At 36.8% G+C, this 23,865-nt stretch overlaps 1 protein-coding gene across 1 annotated transcript in view; it reads right to left on the reverse strand.

The window, feature by feature from the left end:
* LOC145682202 (uncharacterized) overlaps positions 1-23,865 on the reverse strand; it is a 93,379-nt gene that overhangs the window by 45,820 nt on the left and 23,694 nt on the right. The window contains exons 5-6 of the mRNA XM_081753786.1: positions 19,246-19,409; positions 8,666-8,794 (exon numbers count right to left, since the gene is read on the reverse strand). Of these exons, the coding sequence (XP_081609912.1) occupies positions 8,666-8,794; positions 19,246-19,409 (293 nt within the window). The remainder of the gene's footprint in view (positions 1-8,665; positions 8,795-19,245; positions 19,410-23,865) is intronic.

Consider the following 23,865-nt stretch of genomic DNA (forward strand, 5'->3'; position numbering starts at 1 on the left):
GTTTAACATACCTTTCAGCAGCAAGGCTATATGAGACGAGACCTACTGATTAACGTGGAATCGAACCACAAGAGCTCCTGGTGGGAATCGAACCCGGGTCTTTTTTTAGATAGGAAGGTAAAGTGACACCTTGAATAGAATCGTTTTTCTAACTAGAGTTGCAAGTTCGATCACTATTTGTAATTTGTGTTACTCCTTTTATCCTTTATCAACATTGAAGGCAGCGTTAAAGCTAATAATAACTTGTTGGCGAAATCACGTGTAATATTTGAAGACTGAGTTAGTTGTGTAAATTCGCAGACAGATCGAGGTAACAAAGCCAGAGTAATGTGCGTATGTCACTTCAACAAAAATTCAGTTTCTCTGCACTGGGCATCCTGCCTCGTAGAGTATTCGATACCGAGGTAGACTGAAGATCTTGTAGTCCACGTATCGATTACAGCGCACACAGAAACATTTTTAATTCTTGACCACAAGTAGAAAAGACAAAAAATCATGCTAGAGTCTCATGAAATTTAGAGCTAACAAGTAAGACCGAACTAAAGGTGTGGGTCATTACGTGATTAGTTTAGAGAAACAATAAAATGGAGGAAAGTTGCTTCTCTGTGTCTAGGAATGAAGTATAAATAAAAGAAGAAACTACACTTCTGTCTAAAATTTCTGTCGCATGTGTTTCAAAATTACATAATTAAATAGAAATAACTCTCTTTCTTATGATAGAAAATGCTAAATGTCTTCTTAGAAATATGCAGAAAAAGGAAACCACATAATTCAAAAAAACTGCAAAAAATTAAGAATAAAGAAGTTATAATTAATAAAGGAAATCTAAGCGAGGCAAATGCGCGATGAAATTTACAGCGAGAGAGAAGAAATTTTATGCATTATTAGAAATACAATGTAAATCTTTCATAATGTTAGTTACTGCACTTATTGCACAGCTCTAATAATAATAGATATTAAACATTTTATACTTAAACAAACAAATAAAAGGAAATTAGTCAAAAATACAAAAAGCGATCAGGCAGTTTGTGGTAGTCATTTTCTAATATGCCTTTATTAAGAAAATGACGCTTAACGTACCTTCGTAGAGTAAACGGTTAGCGCACTCTCTCCAAGTATTTTGTTCTCATCTACGATAATCCGCCCGAGTCTCATATCCTACTCTGCCTTTTTTAACTTTCTGGAAAAGATTGATTCTGTCAATTTCTTAAACAGCAATGTTTTCTTCTAGTAAAATGTTGCTTAGTATTATCGTCTTCATTCTAGTTTATTTGAATATGTTCAAATAACCCACAATTACGTCCTTTAACTGGTTTTATCCCCGTGATGCCATATGGCAACGGAAAACACGTTAAGAAAACTAACGCTAAATATTTGCTCATTTGCCTTGTTTATTTACTAGTAAAATCTAATTCCTTAACTAGTAAATGAACAAGGTAACAAATGAAAAACGTTATTATTTTAAGTTTTTATGTTGTTAGGAAACTACGTAAATTCAATTCACGAAAAAAATTAAAAACTAATTCGGGATAATAAGGGTTAAACAAAGTATTACAATTATCAAGAATTTTATTAATAGAGGAAACTTCGTTTCTAATGATTATCCTAACCGGATGGGGAAACTTATAAATATTTGAAATGGTAATTAACATATGTCTAAAATTTAATGAAACATTACTAAAATAAAACATTTACTCCAAATAGTCTCTGCAAGTTATTTGCAGAAAATGGACACAAATAGTGAACATAAATTATTGGTTGTCAATTAAAAGTGTAGTAGCGATAGTTCTAAACCCAAGTAGAATGTTCACTCTTTGCTTCATGAAAATAATAGACGTTTTACAAAAATAATGATCTTTTGGCTGTATCGTAAATATTTTTGTAAATAAATAAAGAAAACACATATTATGTGTAATTTATTCACCGTGACTCGATAGCTGATTGCGAGGATCAAGGTAATGAATATTACTACAAATTGTTACAAAATTAGGGGCCTCAGTGGCCCAGTGGAAGCCGGTTGGGTGTTGCTGAGCAGCCTGAGGTGTTAGACTGTAGTGTTGTCAACGGCCCGGCTCACAGCTCAGTCACCACTGAGCCGAACCGAGAAGTGAATGGCACCCACAACTCACCCTATCGAGCCGGCTCGAGTCCTCGGCTCAGTTGGACCAAACCAAGCCGAACTAATGGCTCACCCCAACGGAACAACCTCGAGCCGACGGCTTACCTGAGCTAAACCGAACCGAGCCGATGGCTTATTCCAACCGAGTCGACTCGAGCCAATGGCTCACTTGAGCCGAGCCGAACAGAGCCGATGGCACATCTGAGTCGAGCCGAACAGAGCCAATGACTCACCTGAGTCGAGCCGAACCGAGACGATGGCTCGTCACATCCGAACCAACTCGAGCCGATGGCTCACCTGAGCAAAACCGGTGGCTCACTTAAGCTGAACCGAACCGATCTGGCTCGATCTGTTGGCTCAGTTGAACCGAGCCGAGCCGGTTGACATCATTATAAAACTTAAGGTCGTGTGATTTTCGATTCCCTGTGAAGTAGGAAGAGAAGAATTTTAATTGTCCTCAATGTTTCTGAATTCATGTCCCTGTCGATTCCAGGAGCCTTGAAATATGATTAAAATAGAGAATAAGTAAGGAAGCTAAAAAAATTTAGAGCGGTCACCTCTGATGCATAGTCCCTGGTTCGATTCCAGCTCACGTCAAGTGAACTTTGTGGTGCATACAGCTTATATGTCAGGTTTTCTTGGGGTTCTCCTGTTTTTCCCCACCTTCTTCATTCCACCATTTCATTGATTTCTCATAACCACTGCCTCCTTTACCCTAGTCGGCATAACTATATGACGTAAAACAGATTGTTTTTTTTGTTGTTGTTGTTGTTGTTGTTAGAGGAAAATTACTGTAAGTAAAGTACTGTAAATAATTGTGAATAGAATTTTGTATCTTCAGATAAAATATTAACTTTCAACCCTTCCAGTTGGTCTAGCGAGTTGCAAGTGCACCTTTGGTGTATGCGGTTCCGGGTTCTAATCCCGCTAGTACACTAGAAATTATTACTTTTTCATGTAACAAACAAGCATTGAATCTTTGAACAACCACAAAAAGACCACATTCAAATTCCGATCAGCTGCGACAAGCCATTGTATACCTATGGTACTTTATAGCACGATCGCAACAGTTGACGATTGAGACAATGAAATCACTGGACAATATTGAAACAGAATTATTTAGTTTAATTTTTCACGTTTGTGCTCTTCAGGTTAAGGGGGCGCGGTGGATCAGTGGTAGTGCGATCACCTCCGGTGCTTGGGGTTCCTGGTTCGATCCCAGCTAACGCCTTGTGGACTTTGTGGTGGACAAACACCGTGCTCGTGGGTTTTCTCGGGGTTCTCCCGTTTCCTCCCACTTTCTTCATTCCACCATTTCACTCATCTCTCATCGTCATCGTTTCCCTTAGGCTCACTAGCATAACCGTGAGACGTAAAACTTAAAGATCTCATTTCATTTTTTCTTTAGGTTAAAATGATAGGCAATTAATATGAATAAATGAAAAGATTATAATTTTTGCGATCTAGCGGGAATAGAACTCGGAACCGCATACACCAAAGGCGCACGTGCAACTCTCTAGACCAACGGGAAGGGTTTAAAGCTAATATTTTATCTGAGGATACGAAATTCTATTCACAATTATTTACAGTTATTTACCTCTAACAACAAAAAGAAAAAGCAATCTAAGTTTTACACCCCATAGTTATGCCGACTAGGGTAAAAGAGGCGGTGGTTATGAGACATCAATAAAATGATGGAATAAAGAAAGTGGGAAAATACAGGAGAATCCCGAGAAACCTCCCCCCACGCACATACCCAAAGACACGCTGTGTGAACCACAAACTTCACTTGGCGCGAGCTGTGATTGAACCAGGGACTCTATGCACCAGGGGTGATCGCCCTAATTTTTTTTAACTTCCTGACTTAAATCACATTTCACATTTCATGAAATCAAATTTCAGGACTCCTAGAAACGACAGGGACATGAATCAGAAACATTGAGGATAATTGAAATTCTTCCCTTCCTACTTCAGAGAGAGTCGAAAACTTTACAATTATGTCTAATAATGATGTCAACCGGCTCGGCTTGGTTAGATTCAACTAAGCTAACAGCTCGAGCTGGCTCGGTTCAGCTTAAGTGTGCCACCGGCACTGCTCAGGTGAGCCATCGGCTCGAGCCAGTTCGGTTGTGAATAGCCATTGGCTCGACTCAGGTGAGACACTGTCTCTGTTCGGCTCGGCTGAGGTGAGCCATTGGCTCTGTTCAGCTCGGCTCAAGTGAGCCATTGGCTCGAGTCGACTCAGTTGGAATAAGCCATCGGCTCAGTTCGCCTGAGCTCAGGTAAGCCGTCACCTCGAGGTGGCTCCGTTGGGGTGATCCATTGGCTGGGCTCGGTTTGGTCCAACTGAGCCGAGGACTCGAGCCGGCTCGGTAGGGTGAGTTTGGGCCCGACTCACTTCTCGGTTCGGCTCGGTGGTGACTCAGCCGTGAGCCGAGCTGTTGAAAACACTACAGTCTAACACCTCAGGCTGCTCAGCAACACCCAACCGGCTTCCACTGGGTTACTTCGGCCCCTAGCATTGTAACAGTTTGTAGTAATATTCATTATCTTGATCCTCGCAATCAGCTATCGAGTCACGGTGATTAAACTATACATAATATGTATTTTATTTATTTATTTATTTAATAAAGTATTTACGATACAGTCAAAAGATCATTATTTTTGTAAAACGTCTATTATTTTCATGAAGCAAAGAGTGAACATTCTACTTGGGTTTAGAACTATCGCTACTACACTTTTAATTGACAACTAATAATTTATGTTCACCATTTGTGTCCATTTTCTGCAAATAACTGTCAGAGACTATTCGGAGTAAATGTTTTATTTTAGTAATGTTTCATTAAATTTTAGACATATGTTAATTACCATTTCAAATATTTATAAGTTTCCCCATCCGGTTAGCATAATCATTAGAAAGGAAGTTTCATCTTTTAATAAAATTCTTGATAATTGTAATATTCTATTTAAAGGACGTAATTCTGGATTATTTGAAAATATTCAAATAAACTAGAATGAAAACGATAATACTAAGCAACATTTTACTAGAACAAAACATTGCTGTTTAAGAAATTGACAGAACCCAGCTTTTCTGGAAAGTTAAAAAAGGCAGAGTAGGGTATGGGATTCGAGCTGATGATCGTGGATGAAAACAAAATACTTGGAGAAAATGCGCTAACCGTTAAACCTATAAAGAATTTAACACAAAGTATATATCTTCTGTTTCTATCAATAGCTTCGACTATGCGTCTTTTTCTTTCCTTCTTTTGTCGTTCTAGTAATAATAATAATAATAATAATAATAATAATAATAATAATAATAATAATAATAATAATAATAATAATAATAATAATAATAAAATGGACACTGTTTTCATCAGATACTTGAGATTTTAAGGCTTACAGTGTAGAGATCTGCCGACAACAACACACTAAACATTGTTTATAAAAGACCGAAAAACATTATTCACTGACTTATTATCTACGGTTTGAACTGCAAGAAATGATCATATTTCTTCGCGATAATGTAAATACAAAAGTGAAATATTGTTTGTCTATACAGTTTCCTTTTCTCGGATAATTGGATAATTTAAAAAGCTTATATTGCTGTAAAGAAAAGAAAAAGTACGACTTTTGCAGGAATCAACCTTAGGACCCCATGAACGGGAGCCCACAGTGTTACCGATTATGTTACCGATTACAACATCAAGACCTGGTTGCAAGGAAAGCGCTACATTGAGTGTTTTGTCGAATGAGACCAAGGACTTTACATCGCATGTATTTTTTCCTTGTTTCGTTTTTATTGCGTTCACTCTGTCTTTTTCGTGCAATGCACGAAAAAGCAAATACATTTTTCGCCACGATGCCCAGGAATACTGTTTTAACTTATCAACAAATATAAATCTACTGGCGAAATGATATGGGATAATGTGTAGTATTGTGTTTTTTTAGCAGCCACGGGGAAGATACTATCCCGCGGATAATATGCATTTATTTGTTTGAGACAATACACTATATCAGCGTTTCCCAACCGGTGTGCCGCGGCACACGGGCCGCTGGTGTGCCGCGAGGAAATCGAAACAAAATTATTAATTCTATAGCAACCAAATTGCAAGAAATAAGAAAATATATGTTCGTATTTCACATTGCTATGATTATCTACAATGGAAAAAAATGCTGTAATTGTAATATATTATTGTGCATACATTACAGTGTAGCAGGTAGTATTTCGAAAACAGAATTTTATTTGCCGCAGACTCTTAGACATTTCTACAGCTATTTCTAGAAAGGCTTTGAAAGTTGTTATTCCTTTTTCTACACCCCACTTAAGTGAAGCAGGATTTTCTGCAATGAATACAATCAAGTGTAAGAACAGGTCACAATTGTTAACTCCGGAACACGATATGAGGGTGTGTTTATCAACTATTCACAACTGAAGAAGATTATGAAAGAATATTGTACTTAAGCTGCACATTAATTTTGCTTCGTACACCAAACTGTTTTCCTTATTTTTGAAATATTGTAATCTTCATATATTAGAAAATATTAATAAACAATTGCAACCTTCAATAGATTTTATTGAAAAATTGTTACATTGTAGAGAATATTATTGAACAATTCTAACCTTTGTGTAATATTTAAAAATTGTAACGTAGACCTATATTAACCGTGTTAATACGGTGTTACTTTTCTGTACATTTTTAATGTCGAAAAAAAGTACTTGTTATCATTGTTATAACCATTATTGCTTCTTTATTTTTTCAAACTATTTCATAACTTGAAATTTTAAAATATCATTCAATCCCAAGGGCGCCCATCAGGGGGGGCAAGGTGGGGCGCTCGCCCCCTAAGAGGAAATTGTACTTGGGAATATTGAAAACCCAACAGAATGTTTACATTACTTACAGCAAAATTTGAAACTATATTTAAAATGTCGCTTATACTTGCCCCCCCCCCCCTTGGAAACCACAACATGGACGACCTTGTTCAATCCTTTCGACAAAGTAAACATGCATACAAATTACCTACATTTATACTTTTAAAGTACAAGGGATTTGCTTGTTCGTTCGTTATTTACTGACCTTCCTTCTTAGTGAAAGGTTAGATCTAGTTTTCGAAAAAAAAAAAAAAAAACAAGTGTATTTTTAAAAACCTGAGTCCTATATTTCATTGCAGTTATTTTCTATTTTTAAATTAGAATGAAATAATAAGCTAAATGATTTACCACGGGGAAACCAGTGATCGAGTTTTCTTCTTTGTGAGAAGGAGATCAGTAATCATAGGGGGAAAAAAACACGGTATTTTAAATTTACAAATGAGTGTGCCGCGATAATTAAAATTACACCCGTAGTGTGCCGCGAGTTGAAAAAGGTTGGGAAACGCTGCACTATATTATAAATGAGAAACTGAAATCGGCGTTGATCATTTTATTATATTTACCAGTAACTGCTACTTCTTTAAAATTATCGATATAGATGGACGAAAGTATATTAATCTTTACGTGACAATTTTGGATTTGGGAAATTAAATTTATTTTTTAAACTTGTACTTCAACTACAAGGAATTGCTTTAAGAAGCCCTTTTTCACTCTTAATAAATGTGTAAAATTAATTACAAGTAAATTTCAAACTTTTCCTAATAGAGTCCCTATCATTTCTTTAAAATTATCATTGACCGATGGTGAAAAGTGACAGTTTTGATTTACAGAGTGGAAGTTACTTTTTAAATCCATACTTTGAAGTAGATAGAATTGCCTCGAACTAAATACAAATTTGAAAAAACCGGTCATAAAGCGGCTGGTAAGAAATTTGTACCGGTCACCGGCTTGAATCAAAATAACATGAATATTTCCGGCCAGACCGGTGAAAAACAGGCCAGTTGGCAACCCTAATGAAAAGACTCGGTCGAAAAAGTGTAAAAGCTTTTTCAGATTAGACATTCTGAGTGAAGTTTCTTTAGGGGTTTGGGCATTCACATGAGACAAATAGGGAAATGGTCCTCACATAACAATCCCATGGCACTTCCTTCCTTCCTCATTCCTTTCTTCCTTTCTAATTCTCTGAGCAGTGTTATCGCCGAGGATCATCATAGAACATGATCGGCTAACATGACCATAGATTCCGAAAGGCGAGAAATATGATTTCTAATCCTATTTTTTGGCCCGACACCATTAATATTTTGAATAGCCCGACAAATTTGTCCCAAGTACGCATAACTTTGATATATATATACATTATTATTCCAAATCTTCTAGCTAGGTAGCGAAGTTTACTATACAGGGTGGCCCAAAAGTAAGTATACACCCCTGCATTGATCAAGTATAACATTCTAGTTCATGGTTTTATTTGCTTCGGCTCTTCCGAGCTTAAGATGTAAGTAAAAATACATTAAGAACAAATAATAAATTTAATCTACCTGAAGGATAACAATAAGAAATGATATAAAATGCAATTAGCTAATCAGTACGGTACTGTATACTTATTTTTGGGCCACCCTGTAGATTAAACAAGCACAGTTTCTATTCTTAGTTTGTTATTCTCAACTTACGTTACTTCCGTATCGATAATTAGCGAGTAAACATTCGAGTCTCATCAGTTCTCTTACATGTTCATCCATGAAGATCTGCAGTTTTCGTATCTTCTCTTCTTCCTGATGCTTTTTATATTGGAAGAACACCTGCATAGTAATAATAATAATATGAGTTTAATTTAAAATATTCCTGTACAAAGTACGTCTGCTTTAAGATTAAACTTTACCTCAAAACAAAACACATCTTGTATGAGCCTCTTTCCAAGTCAACGAGGTCACGGGAGCAGCCAAGTTAAAACTGATAAGTTTAACTACTATTATATTGAACTTACAATGCTGACCATACATTGGTTTCCTTTGTGTCGTGGTATTACATTCATCTACGCCAGCCTAAACATCCCTCTTCGATTATCTTGCTACATTTGGTAGACGAAGCAAAATTCTCTGGAAGAACATCGAACTCACTACTCATATTCCAATCTAAACTATAGGTTTTCTGCTTTATAACCTCAGTACTGACAACGGACGTAAATACGAATCAATCAATCAGCGCAAACTCTTGACTTATTTTTAAGTGACATCATTTCCTTTACCAAACTGAGCTTGTAACCTTGTTTACATCACCGAAAGAAAAACCTACAATACGTCATCATCATTATAGATATTCTCCCGCCAAGTGAACTTTGTGGTGGACAAACACCGTGTGCGTGGGTTTTCTCGGGGTTCTCCCGTTTCCTCCCACTTTCTTCATTCCACCATTTCACTAATTTCTCATAATCACCGTCTCCTTTAGCCTAACCGGCATAACCGCGGGACGTAAAACTCAAAGATTTCATTTCATTTCATTTTCATTATAGATATTCTACCATCATTGGCAGGTCACTTGTCACTACTGAGAAGCTTCCATGTTTCACAGTCTTCCGGTAACCTTTTCGTTTTCACATACGATTTTTCTGTTCTGATATCGCGAAGGCCTTATCTTCTGCCCGCGAGAAGGCCTTAGTACACTTATTTTGTGGACGTGCCTCCTACATACGTTTTCCTTCTTTTTGCTTTTACTCTTTTTCTTCCCGGCGGGAGCTCATGTGGTTCGGATTCCACGTTAATCAGTAGGTCCACGTCTCATATAGCCTCGCTGCTGAAAGGGACGTTAAACTAAAAATCAACTCAAAAATCAACTCTTTTTCTTATCCTAACTCTTGTAATATTGTAAGTTAATCTGAACACTTATATACTAATTTCACATGACAGCCAAGGAAAAAGACTTTTAAATAATTCATAGCATTTCTGGTGCATAATAAATTTTGTTTCCTGAAACATCCTATGCTGTTAATATCTAGCCTACGAAAAACACCATGTTGTGGTAAATAAAAGGAAAACAGAGTATGTCTATTATTAAAAACGAAACCCCCATGCTAAAAGCATAAAACTTCCTACCCTGAACATTATAAGATCCAACCAATGCAATCCTAGGAGTTACACAGGATCAACTCTACGTAAATATGCATATTTTGTAATTGTCTGTAATAAGACTGGTACTACACATGTTTTTGTCACATTAGTGCTACGCGGAGTCTCTCAGACTCCAAACAATAGATTGCGGACAAAGCAATGGCACGATGTTAATTGTCGCATACACACTAAATATAAACCAAGAAGGTAGAGGGAGCGACAATCGGGAGAGGCGGTCGAACGGAAAGTTACGGCGACAGCGGAGTACTTACGGGCTAAAAGAGGTTCCATCAGGACGTTCTCCAGTTCGGAGCAGGAGAGTATTCTGAGAATGTATTGTTATAAAATTTACGTCAAATCTGTATCGTTACTAAAGTCTAACACTGATGAAGTCTTTAAAAGTATTCCTTAGTAGTGAAACTGTTTAAGGTTTCCTTCCAAAAACATCAAGCAAGAAATTTTACGTTAAGCAAAATAGTTCCGTTACAAGAAATTAGTGTGAAGAAAGCCTTTATATTCTTAATTTTAAAAGAAAGTTTCTGCTATGGATTGTTTTACATAAGAAATTAATTAAAATAGATGCTCACAAAAGTAGTTTAGTTGGTAAAGAGAAAAAAAGCGCTTTCTTCTTTCTGAGGAAAATCTACAAACTCGTTGCCTTAACAATATAATGATTTGACAATGTATAATCCACATAGCTTCACATTCATACTATTGGATAAAAATTAAAAAAAAAAAAAAAAACATTTCGCGTAACGGCCTGATTTGTGGGCCTGAGCCGCTCCACGCCATCTGTTAGCGATTGGTGGAACTACGTCCAGCCTTGAGACGAACGCGTCGCCCTATCGCTACCCGGCGTATCAGGAGCTTTCTAGACGTCTTTTATTCACGTGACTCCCCAGTTTGCCTCACTACGGTGGGTGGATGCCGATATAATGTTGGATGACCAAATGTAACATTTTTATTTTATGCCATCATATTGTCAGGATATGCCACTCTTATTTATTACATTCTACCAAGGTCCACCGCATACTCATGGAGAATTCAGATGGAACAGTATGTCCATATGGATATGTTACATGTATGTCATAGGAACCAATAAGAGAAATGTTCCTGGCAAGGTGGCCAGCATTGATTCTTTGGCTGCAGAATACTCTAGCTTTCCAGTTATAAAATACGGTAATTTTAGATGCACATAGTGTTACCTTTCACTTTTACTTACAACATATATTACTTTAGCAAGAGTTTCCTTAATTTACAGCTTCATTCTACAGAGTCCCAGAGGCACGGGAGGCCATCTTAACTCTGGTACGGGAGGCCTTAGATTAGATCCCAGAGCATATACGTTTGTGATTGTGTGTTTTCTTAAATTCTTCCATTTCTTGATAATTTCTCAGTTCATCATTTTAGCTTCCTTACCTGTCAGTGCATAACCGTGGGAGATTCAACGAAAATGTATCACGGCAAATCATAAGCTGAATTAAGTCAATTCAGGTGCATGATACTAACATATATCGGTTTTTAATACCCTTTGGAATATCTGTAAAGGATATTCTCTTCTTATTAATAATTTTTTTAAACAAAAATCTGTGTTTCCGTGATCTTGCTTGAAGTTCAATCAAATCAGTAAACTTTACTGAAAAAAAAATGTCTAATCATTCCACTAATAAAAAATATCCAGGTATCGACAAATTTCTAATTGCTCATTTTATTCTAATTTGAAGACGCTGAATCCAAAGAAACCATTTCAAAACTTATCAGTCCACGATGCATTGACAAGCATGACCTCAAAGGAGGTGGGCGGATAAGGGCCATTTTTCGCCCATCAGACAACGGAAAAATGAAGTGTCCGATTCCTACAAGTTTGTAATGTATTTTTATACTAGAAGATATGTTACATATATAAAGATAATAGATACGTGATAAAGAAAATAGTAAGTCATAGAAATGAGTGCCCGAAAAGAGTTCGTTTCAGCGTTTTGCAACATTTTGGTACTGTTTGCTGTCTTTGATGGAGGCTTATGGGAAGAAGGAGTCGATGAACCAAAATAAATCTGACTCGTCATAATATAACGCTGTGTAACCTTTGATATGAGTACTAATTGATTTTGGTTCAGTGTGTCCTTCTACCTATTAGAGAACAAAATGTATTGCGCGAGAGTATAGAGCGATGACTACCGTTTATACGCTGTAATGTACGAGTTTAACTGGAGACTCCAGCTCTGATGTTATTTACCGATTGTGACTGAAAATACATGCTCAGCATGTCAATAAAATATATAAAGAAAATGTATTGTTTGCGCGGATGTGTGTGTAGGGCAGTAAAAATAGAGACAGCACGTTCTGGAGTATTGAGAAGGCCTGTCATTTCTGAAAGTGGTATGAGTAAAAGTGCGATCAGGAAAACCAGTCGCAGAATGGCATGAAATTCTGCGATATATATATATATATATATATATATATATATATATATATATATATATATATATATATATATATATATATATATATATATATCGGGTGTTGCAAAATAAGTGTTACAACTCTTGGGAGGTGACTCCTGCCACTGAGACAAGAAAAAAAGTTCTCTTCAACTTTTTGCTATCGGACATAATTTCAGATCTACAAGGTGCCGAAAGCGTGGGAAAATGACTTTCGGACGCCAATAGTTCGGAAACTATCCAACATACAGAGGGCGGGTAAAAAATTCACTGAAGAAGTCATACCTGCTCTATTGAATTTTGCATGTTTCACAATCCTACCGTGCACGCGCAAGGGATTCCCCAAAGGAACGTAGGGAGTCCCGGATAATCTGCCAAATGAAACTTGGTCTAAATGGATATGAATTGATAGGTTTTCTACCAGGTAACAATAATTCGTTTGTCTTAAGTCGATATCTGGAACAAATACAAAATGGCGGACACCTTCATGCCCGTTGTGTGTGGTTGCATAATCGCCAGGTACGGATGCTGGCCAACAGTGACGTTCTGAGTATTAATTGTAGCGAATTTGTACTCAAATGCTCTAGAAAGACATCTGGAGTGTCGTTAGAGCATAACAGATGAAGCAGGGTGATTCACATGTGTGGAAACACTTAACGAAAAATGCCCAGAAATGCACTCGTACTCAGTAAACGTGAGTTCAAAGCGTCGGAAATGTAAGGATTAGCGTCAAGAACATGAAAGCCATTGCCGATTCACCAATAATATTCCTTCAAACCGATGCAATATGATGTGCACGGTTGCATACCAATAAGGATGCAACAACTGAGGCCAAGTTCATATTGTGCAATTGGACTCACAAAGAAACTGGGTAAACTAAAGGAATGTCACTAGTGGGATCGCATGATCGATATTGAAATGTGGCCAATGTGTGTGTTGATATCAACATGTAGCTGATGGCCAAATGTCAACATGTCCCACTACTGCTGGGACACCGTCTCACGTGCGAAAACTAGGAAAATAACGTTGTACTTTCTGCTATTACATCTGGTGCACCTTTTGGTAGAACGTAACTAGAACACGATTGTATCAATGCCCCCCTTTGTTTGGGACATTGTCCCACAGTCGACACATATGAAAAGAAATCTCTTAATGCATGGTTCAAATTCTGATTGAGCGTGAAAATAACAAACTTATATCATGTCTCACGTCTTCTGAGACATATGACGTACTCGAAATATAGGAAAATACCTCCAGAAATTCGTATCTTACACACAGTGCACATGCCAAGACAAAGACGAAAATGAACCGATTTGGCACATTTAACACTACAGCTGCAACACCATACATATGGAAAATAAAACGACATGAGAAATAGTAAGAAACGTCTTAAAGCTCTGATTGTTTACAACTGTGCAATAGGAGTAACAAAAGAAAACACACAAGTATGTCGGGAGGCTGTACAAGAGGGCTTGCCAAACCAAGTGGGTACTTCTCAAAGTAATGAATACAGAGAAAGTGAGGCTCCTTCGAATCTCAGGGCTAGAGCGTTCGCTTTTGTTCGCGTGGTCCCAGTTTCCAATCCTACTGGGAGCCCACGGCCTCAGATTCATGACCCGAGTAGTTATTTTCCTATTTTTCGCACGTAGGACGATGTCCCAGCAGTAGTGGGACATGTTGACATTTGGCCATCAGCTACATGTTGATATCAACACACACATTGGCCACATTTCAATATCGATCATGCGATCCCACTAGTGACATTCCTTTAGTTTACCCAGTTTCTTTGTGAGTCCAATTGCACAATATGAACTTGGCCTCAGTTGTTGCATCCTTATTGGTATGCAACCGTGCACATCATATTGCATCGGTTTGAAGGAATATTATTGGTGAATCGGCAATGGCTTTCATGTTCTTGACGCTAATCCTTACATTTCCGACGCTTTGAACTCACGTTTACTGAGTACGAGTGCATTTCTGGGCATTTTTCGTTAAGTGTTTCCACACATGTGAATCACCCTGCTTCATCTGTTATGCTCTACCGACACTCCAGATGTCTTTCTAGAGCATTTGAGTACAAATTCGCTACAATTAATACTCAGAACGTCACTGTTGGCCGGCATCCGTACCTGGCGATTATGCAACCACACACAACGGGCATGAAGGTGTCCGCCATTTTGTATTTGTTCCAGATATCGACTTAAGACAAACGAATTATTGTTACCTGGTAGAAAACCTATCAATTCATATCCATTTAGACCAAGTTTCATTTGGCAGATTATCCGGGACTCCCTACGTTCCTTTGGGGAATCCCTTGCGCGTGCACGGTAGGATTGTGAAACATGCAAAATTCAATAGAGCAGGTATGACTTCTTCAGTGAATTTTTTACCCGCCCTCTTTATGTTGGATAGTTTCCGAACTATTGGCGTCCGAAAGTCATTTTCCCACGCTTTCGGCACCTTGTAGATCTGAAACTATGTCCGATAGCAAAAAGTTGAAGAGAACTTTTTTTCTTGTCTCAGTGGCAGGAGTCACCTCCCAAGAGTTGTAACAGTTATTTTGCAACACCCGATATATATATATATATATATATATATATATATATATATATATATATATATATATATATATATATATATATCGAAGAATCATACATACCACCCGTCAATGAAGTAGCGATGGGAATTCATTGATACGTTGTATTGCAATACTGAGGGAAAGATGAAAAACAACGACCAACAATAGCTACCTGATGCATCCGATCCAAGCTAATACATACCCATACTCACAAACACCCTCCACCCCACCCCATATATATATATATATATATATGAAGCACTCCTATGCCTTCGTCTGCTGTACAAAGAGATCGTGCGTCTACGAGTACTGCCGTTGACACCACCTGTAAGAGTCCTAACATAGAGTTAGCAATACCTCGTTGTCACTACTCTAATAGCTGTTGTATAATACGTAAGCGTAAGAAATACTTAGTGGCTGTACCAAAAGCAGCTCAAACGCAGGCCTTTACAGAAACGGGAATCTATATTTCGTCGGGAAAACGCTGCTGTTAAACGCATCTTACGGAGTCCGTATTCTGTGAGGAGGCTCTGCAAGCTGTGCGCCCTGTAAGTGAGAAGACAACAATGTCTGCCAAAGATATTGAAAGTCTAATAAACGATATCAGAAAGGTAGCACAGAAGAAAGGTATCGATTTCGACTTACCGGGACAACTTTCTGACTCCGATTATTATACTCTTATGGGTATATTAATGTCTGATTTTAACTGTATTTATGACCTAGTAAAGTCCAAAATGCATTCCTCAACAGAGATCCTCTCGTACTTGTTTGGCAGTGTTACTTGTAAGCTTCGAACGGGTCTCTCGAATGCTATTCTGTCCACATTATTCAATGTCAGAAAACGAAGAATATCATCTTCTGTGCACTCTGCACGTGAGGCTTTTATGCAGAACTTTGTTCCACTATATCCTGGAACGGAATACAAGGTTATTGAAACCATACGAAGCCTTTAGCACCACGATTATTCATTTCCGACGACGACAATGATACTGTAACACTTGTTTCTGATGGCACGTACATTTATATCCAGAAGAGCTCCCACTATTCCTTTCAGCGACGATCATTCTCGTTACACAAAGGAAAACCTTTGGTGAAGCCTATGATGTTGGTCACGACGGCAGGTTACATTTTGGATGTCTTTGGATCTTACTTCGCGGATTCAAAGAACAATGACGCTAACATACTCACTCATATCTTAAAAAAGATGCACACAATATCAGAGAGTGGCTGCAGCCAAAGGATGTTCTGATTATTGATAGAGGCTTCCGTGATTGTTTGACACTTCTGGAAGAAATGGGTCTCGGACCTGAAATGCCTAGATTACTCAATAAGCAGCCACAGTTTACAACAGCGGATGCTAACGAAGAGCGTCTTGTGACGAAAGTTCCATGGGTCGTCGAAGCCATTAATGGACAGTTGAAAAACTGGCGCACATTGGATAAAGTGGTACCCAATACGCAAATACCTTATATTGGTGACTATGTGCGAATTATATGTGTTCTTCTCAATGCTTTCTATCCTACAAGGATTCACAACACCGAAGATGACGAAACAATCGCTCAGTAGATGCTGGCTTTAGTTAAAAACCTAATTACTTAAAACAGATGGTCGACCAACAAGGCTGGGCGCGAGAAAAAGGCAATTTGGGCTAAGTTAACCTATACAGATCTTCAAGATTTTCCACGGCTAACTTGGGATGAGCTACGGCCATTAACTCTTGGCATATATCAACTTAAACAAAGCCAATCTTACACTCACGAGCACTTAAGTGACGAAGGTATGTACTCTCTGTACATACATCATGACGATGCTTCTGTTCTCCAAGTTCAAGTACGATCACGACACATAAGATCCAAAACCTATAATATTTGGATCAAAACAGAGCAAAGCAACATCGCACACATACAGCGATACTGCCAATGTAAAGTAGGCGCACGGGTCGTCGGATGTTGTGCGCATGTTGCTTCCGTACTATGGTTTCTGGGTTACTGGCGCCACAATTCCAGCGCAGTTAAGAAACCAAGTCTAGAATATACTCATACACTACAAGATGCCGCCTGCAGGATGGTCCAGTGGCGATTCGGATGACGACAGCAAGCACGATGCCTAATCTGCAAACTAGCTACAAGTGTCTCCAGCTGTCTGATTATTATCTATGCTTGATTATTTCCGATGTAATATATTGATCTCATAGTCGTAGTAGACTTCATTCTTCTTATTCTTGCCGTTAGTGTTCTATTTACTATTGCTTTCTCGGATTCCAACTCATGACATTAGTGTTTACGTTCCTTCGTTAACACACGACTTACGTCTTTGTTTATTTTATTTTTTTTACATCTCACTTATAGCGCTTTCCGTCAAAATATATTTGTTTTTTTATTTTTATGAGGTATACTATTGAAAACCATGCATTTCATATCTCGGGCCTGATGGGCGAAAAATGGCCCTTATCAGCCCACCTCCTTTGAAGTATCGCTTATACTAGTGGCAAAGAGTACCCACGTTCGAATACTTATTAATTGAACTTGTTATACTAATTTGAGGGTGCTGAATGCAGTGGAATGTTTTAAAACTTGCACTACTTAATCATACAAGACATTTTTTTAAAAATAAAAAGTATAAAAAAGAGTATAAATCAGTTGGGAATGCTCCAAGAGCATTGCCAGAACGAATTTCAAAAAATTAGCTTTTTCTTATTAACTTCTACAGGCTTTATACCAACTGTTCTATGTACTTTATTATTATAATCATTACATAATTCTTATAATATATCTATCCATTTATAGTTTCCTTTACTACTAAATTTTTGCCACATGTTTTCTTTAAGACTTCTGTTAAAACATTCCACGAAATGTTGTTTTACGAAGACAACGAACATTACAAATGGATTTAGTAGATATGCAAAATATTTCCAAGTATAATAATAATTACTAATATATATTATGTTGTATTGATATTTTTCACAATATTCATAATGTGTTCCGTTTAAAAACAAAGAATGGTTCTGGAATTGTAAAAGCAATAACATTTTTAAAAAAGGTTTCCTGTGTTCAACATACAAACAGATTTAGGTGGTGAATTTTATAATCAACGTGTAAAACGGCTGTTTAAAGAATATGAAATTAATCATTATAGTGGTCAAATTGGAGGGCTCAAAATTGAAAAATTCGCAAAATATCATCTCTCTATGACTTACGGTTCCCGAGATATGGCTCCTTAAATCTCCCAAAATCCGAACTGTTTGGCCAGTATCTGGGGAACGGTGGTCAAAATTTTTACCATCCTCTTAGGTATTGACCACCACCAATATTATCTCTCTATGACTAATGATTTCGGAGATGTGGCTCCTTAAATCTCCCGAAATCAGAAAATTTTTTGTCAATATCTCGGAAACAGTAAGAGTGACGCGAATAATTCCATCAAGTTCTTAAATAATTTTTCATGCTCTATCGAGTGGAGGACTTAAAATTTAAAAAAAAAAATCACAAATAACAGACAGATACACACACACACACACATAAAGAATTCAGTAACAAACTTGTTAAGTTCGTTGAAACTGTAATTAGAAATGTAATAAAGCAAGGGAACGTTCACTATTAGCATAACTGGGACTTTCAAGACCCCAACTTTGAGGTCAATTTTCTCGTGACCCCAAAAACGAACAAGTTTTAAAATAGCTTTACTGGATTCAATATTCTCATATTATTAGAAAATATGCAATGACAAACGCATCCAAGCCTGGGCACTTTTACTACTGAGATCAGCTGTGCTTCAAATACATCGAGTTGACTTAATTTTGAGTTTAACGTCCCGTTCAGCAGCTTCAAAGACTTCGAGGTCATATTTCTCGTAACGTCATGGAAAGATGACTTCAAAAATAGTTCCTTGGGATTCAGAATCCTCAAGTTAGTATAAAAATCACAACTAAAAATCTGTACTAGTTTCATTGATCGGATGTTCTTTCAACCGATTTGAAAATGTTCCATTCCGACGTGTTTGTCAATGTTAGGGAGACTATATAAGTCTATTTTACTTCGTACTCAAATGATGTCCCAGTTGTGGTTACATTATGCTATGCTTCTTTGTCTATAACACAAAAGGAAAAGTTATAGTTATTTTATATTTACCTTCTTGTTACTAACCAAATGTCTGCACGGTTTCAACACTGACTTATTCATGGGACTTGTAAGATCATCCAACTCATAGCATTTTAGTTCTCTCTCTTTTTCGGTTATTAAGTTCTTGTATGCTTTTATGTACAACATATAAAATTCAATATACTTCTTCTGAGCTGTAAATTAAACAAAAAGTTAGTCTAGTTATTTCAAGAAGCTAATTTAAAAATTAATAATCGCTACGACAATAATAATAATAATATACCTACGTACTGTCAACTGGACGATAAGTGAGTAGAGTATCGACTCTACTATCTAAAGCCATACTTTTTCTACACTGCTCGACAATTCCTACTGAACACGATATAGTGAACCGTAACTTACAAGTATGATCCAGAACATCAAGAGAGCAATATATGAATACAGATATTAGTCCAGCTTTATTGTCAAAGGGATTCCCTGTTATTCAAAGTAACAGGAGGTAATAAACAAATAAATGTGCAAATTAAAATGTACTGAGGATATGAAATGGAAGATGCCATGATTACAGAGATCTCGAATTACATCATTATATCATATGGTCCTCTTGGACAGCACAGCACCCTGCATGCCTGTTTAACGTGCCCATGTAAGTATTCAGGGAAGCCTGGTGTATGTAATTCATTTTCCCATAAGGGTAGTTAAGAGAAGCTGGAGGGTACAAAATTGTGGATACCTTTGTGAAACTCATCTTCCGAGGGCATTTCACGCACGTTAATGGGTTTAAGCTCTGCGGAATATGCTGGCTAATCCAAATGGTTGATGTTCTCACTCTCCAGAGTCTCTGTAACTTTGGCAGTTCTGTATAGGTCGCTTTATCATGCATATAAACAATGTCAGGACCCGCTGCATCATAGAGAAGATGAATATGTCATATCAGGATCTTGGTGGAATGCCGTTCCTCAGTAACTGATTCTGTGTCGAAGATGTGCAGTGATGTTCTTCCAATTTTCATTATGCCTGCCCATACCATCATAGGCGCAAATCTGTCTTCAACATTGGGGGGGCCGGATAAGACGTCCCCATATATATATATATATATATATATATATATATATATATATATATATATATATATATATATATATAGATAGATAGATAGATAGATAGATAGATAATAGATATAAAAGCGATGTTCAAAATATTTATGAAGTTGAAAAACAATGTTGTGAAGGATCAGGGGAGAAGAATTGTCTTCAGTGACGTATTTAGGAGGCTATCGGGCTCATTCTCCCCTCGAAATAATTTGTTAGTTTTACGCATTCCACGTACAACAATAATCCTTCTTACCATTTCTAAGAATGTCATTGACTTTCCATTTTCTTATGCTTTTTGTTCAGAAATAATACTGTATTTGTCAAATTTCATTCCATGTAAGAACTACGTCCTTTTGTTCTTTCTTTCGTCCTTTCTACTTTTCTGTTTCTTTTCCTTGACGTTACTTTCTTTCATTTCGCCTATCACACTTTATCGACCGTTGTCAGTTGTGATTCAAGTCGGCCGTCATCAGTAACACCAAAACTAAGAGGAGTTGATAAGCGAAACTAGTGTTCCACACCAACATGCGCGAATATCAACATGACAAGACTTTAGTTATTATAACAAAGGAACAATTATATCGCTTAGTTATTTTTAAAACAAGGAAATGTTTGAATTAAAGAAAATCAAAACGGGGGAATAATTAGCCCGGGAAATTAGGACGGCCAAGAGGATGCTTTCTTTTTCTTGTATGAATAGAATAAAGGGTTAGATTCACTTCTAAATTTTTGTATCATATCATATAGGATTTATTGATAATTCTTGTCATTATAACTTCATTTTATGCATAAATTAAAATATATTTAATTCTCAAACTCAGGTGGGCAATTGCCCACTTCCTTCCTTGTGTTGGGCATAGCCCTCAAAAGAAAATCCTAAATACGCCATTGGTTGTCTTCAACATTGGAAGGTGGGCAGATTTGAGGCTTATTCTAGATAAGGGAGATGAAACTCATATTACGGTAGATGAATCTGATCAACTGTTGTAGAGTATATCATATATTAGGTGATGTAGATGAAGTAGTAGTACATATCAGTATTACGAGTCACTGCCGTGAAAACATTCTGAAATCTGAATACATGCATATTTATAAATGGTATGTTTCTAATTAAGCATCCACAAAGATCCACGTTAAAATCGTTTTATAGTAATATAATAATATAAATGACGACTTCCCCGAAACTATGAAGAAAGAATATCAATTATTTATGACGCAACAATACTCTTTGAGCAAAATGATTATAATCTCAATAACATTACAGGAATCGTTTCAGAAATCTGATGCATGTCATACTCTTTACTTAACAGATGTAACCTTAAGATTATAGAGAAAAATATTCCAGCAATTGAATTCTTTTCTTTGCTTATGAAACATCCTCTCTCAAAAGAAAAATTGGGACACGCGGAAATACGTAGGAACAAACCATGGTTCGAACTAGCAGAGAAGAGAAAACAGGCAAAATTACGTTGGCTACAAAATCCGAATGAAATAAACTACACAAAATTTCGTAGACATCAGGCGAGGAACTTCCAAAACTTTTAGAACAAAGAAACGCGATATTTTGAAAGCTAAAATTTAGGAACTTGAAGATAATAGTAAAAATAAAAACATTCGGGACATGTATAAAGGGATCAACGAATTTAAGAAAGACTATCAACCTCATTCTTATATATGAAAGAAAGCAGATGGAACAGTTCTCACTGATACAGATAGCATTTTAAATAGATGGAAAGATTTCTTTGACGATTTGCTTAACATGCAGCCAAAAACTAATGGAGAAAGGAAGATACACACCTCAGAACCATATATTCCAGAACCCAATCGAATAGAAGTAAAAATCGCTATAAAGAAATTAAAGAAACCCAAATCTCGGGTGTAAAGGAAATTCCGGCTGAGCTAATTTTAGCTGGAGGCAAAAAATTCTGGAACAAGATACACAAACTCATTCACCTTATCTACAACAAGGAAGAATTGCCACAAGAGTGGGAAGAATCAATCATTGTTCCAATTCACAAGAAAGGCGACAAAACTGACTGTAATAATTAGGCTCCGGATTCTTAGGTTCGAACCTATTTCATTCCTGTACAGTGAATGCAAAAAATTCGTGTTTTCTGTACATTTCAAGTTGCTATAAGTAGAACTATATTAGTTTTATAGGACCTAAAATGTCCTAATTGAGGGGTTAGGACCTAAAAAATCCTAAATTAGCTTTTAGAACCTATAACGTCCTAAATGATTCTTTATGGTTATTTTTAACTTGAAAAATACTTTCAAATACGTAGTCAACCAGTTTTCAATAATGCAATAACAAGGTTTCCTTCACACAGCATGTTACTTTGTAATTTGCGGCTGCGATTGTGTATAAGCGGGGCAGCAAGTTTATTTTTAGCACTACTACTACTACTACTACTACTACTACAATAACAACAACAACAACTACTACTACTACTACTACTACTACTACTACTACTACTACTACTACTATAGTACGACAGGCCATACATATGTTAAACTATATTTCAGCTATCAGAAAAAGTCCAAGGTAAGAAGAGTTTTATTATTTTTATTACGCAGAAGACTGTTAGAATAAAGCTTACTAAATTAAGGTTACTATTTAAGTATGAAATAGCTAACAAAGTGTTTAAAGTGTAGTAATATTCCGTTTTCAGTAATATAACGCTAAAAATCCTAAACGGTGTTTTTAAAAACCTATAAAATCCTAAAATGCACTTTTTAAAATCCTAATTTGAATTTTTTGGGACCTAAAAATCCGAAGCCTAGTAATAATTATCGAGGCATCTCTCTTCTGTTAACATTCTATAAAATCCTTTCAAACATTCTATTAGCAAGATTGACCCCATACGCAGATGAAATTTTTGGAGAATATCAGTGTGGATTTAGACGAAATCGATCAACTATCGACCAAATATTTACCATTCGCCAAATACTCGAAAACAAGCGGGAATAGAGTAGTCCGGTATATCAACTATTTATTCATTTTAGAAACGCTTATAACTCGGTTAGGAGAGAAACATTGTACAACGTTCTTACAGAATTTGGAATACCGAAAAAGCTAATTAGATCAATTAAGGCATGTTTAAATGAATCCCAAAGTAAAATCCGCGTAGGACAATTTTTGGTAGGGATGCGCTCGAGTCGAGACATGTCTCGAATCTCGACTCGACTCGACTCGAATTCGAGTCGAGACACACTTTGTAAAATTCGAGACGAGTCGAGACAAACGTATTTCTCGACTCGAATTTTCGAGTCGAGACACGAGTCGAGTCGAGACGGCTCTTAAAAATCTCGACTCGACTCGAATGTCTCGAAAATCTTTCTATAATTTTTAATATTATTTTGAAGAAAGTATTCACTCAGAAACAGCCTTGAAACCAATTCCAGCTTTTATTCCTTCAGAAAGGTACAGAACGCATAAAATTAATAGTTAATCTTTAAAGATCAAGATTTAATTTTCAGCTCAGTTCAGTTAATTAGAACTAATAGTTAATGTCATTGTATTTGGTTGTACTGCAAATATAATGATAATAATAAT

This window comes from Thermobia domestica, chromosome 3, assembly GCF_964235325.1.
Source record: "Thermobia domestica chromosome 3, izTheDome1.hap1.1, whole genome shotgun sequence".
Lineage (NCBI taxonomy): Eukaryota > Metazoa > Arthropoda > Insecta > Zygentoma > Lepismatidae > Thermobia > Thermobia domestica.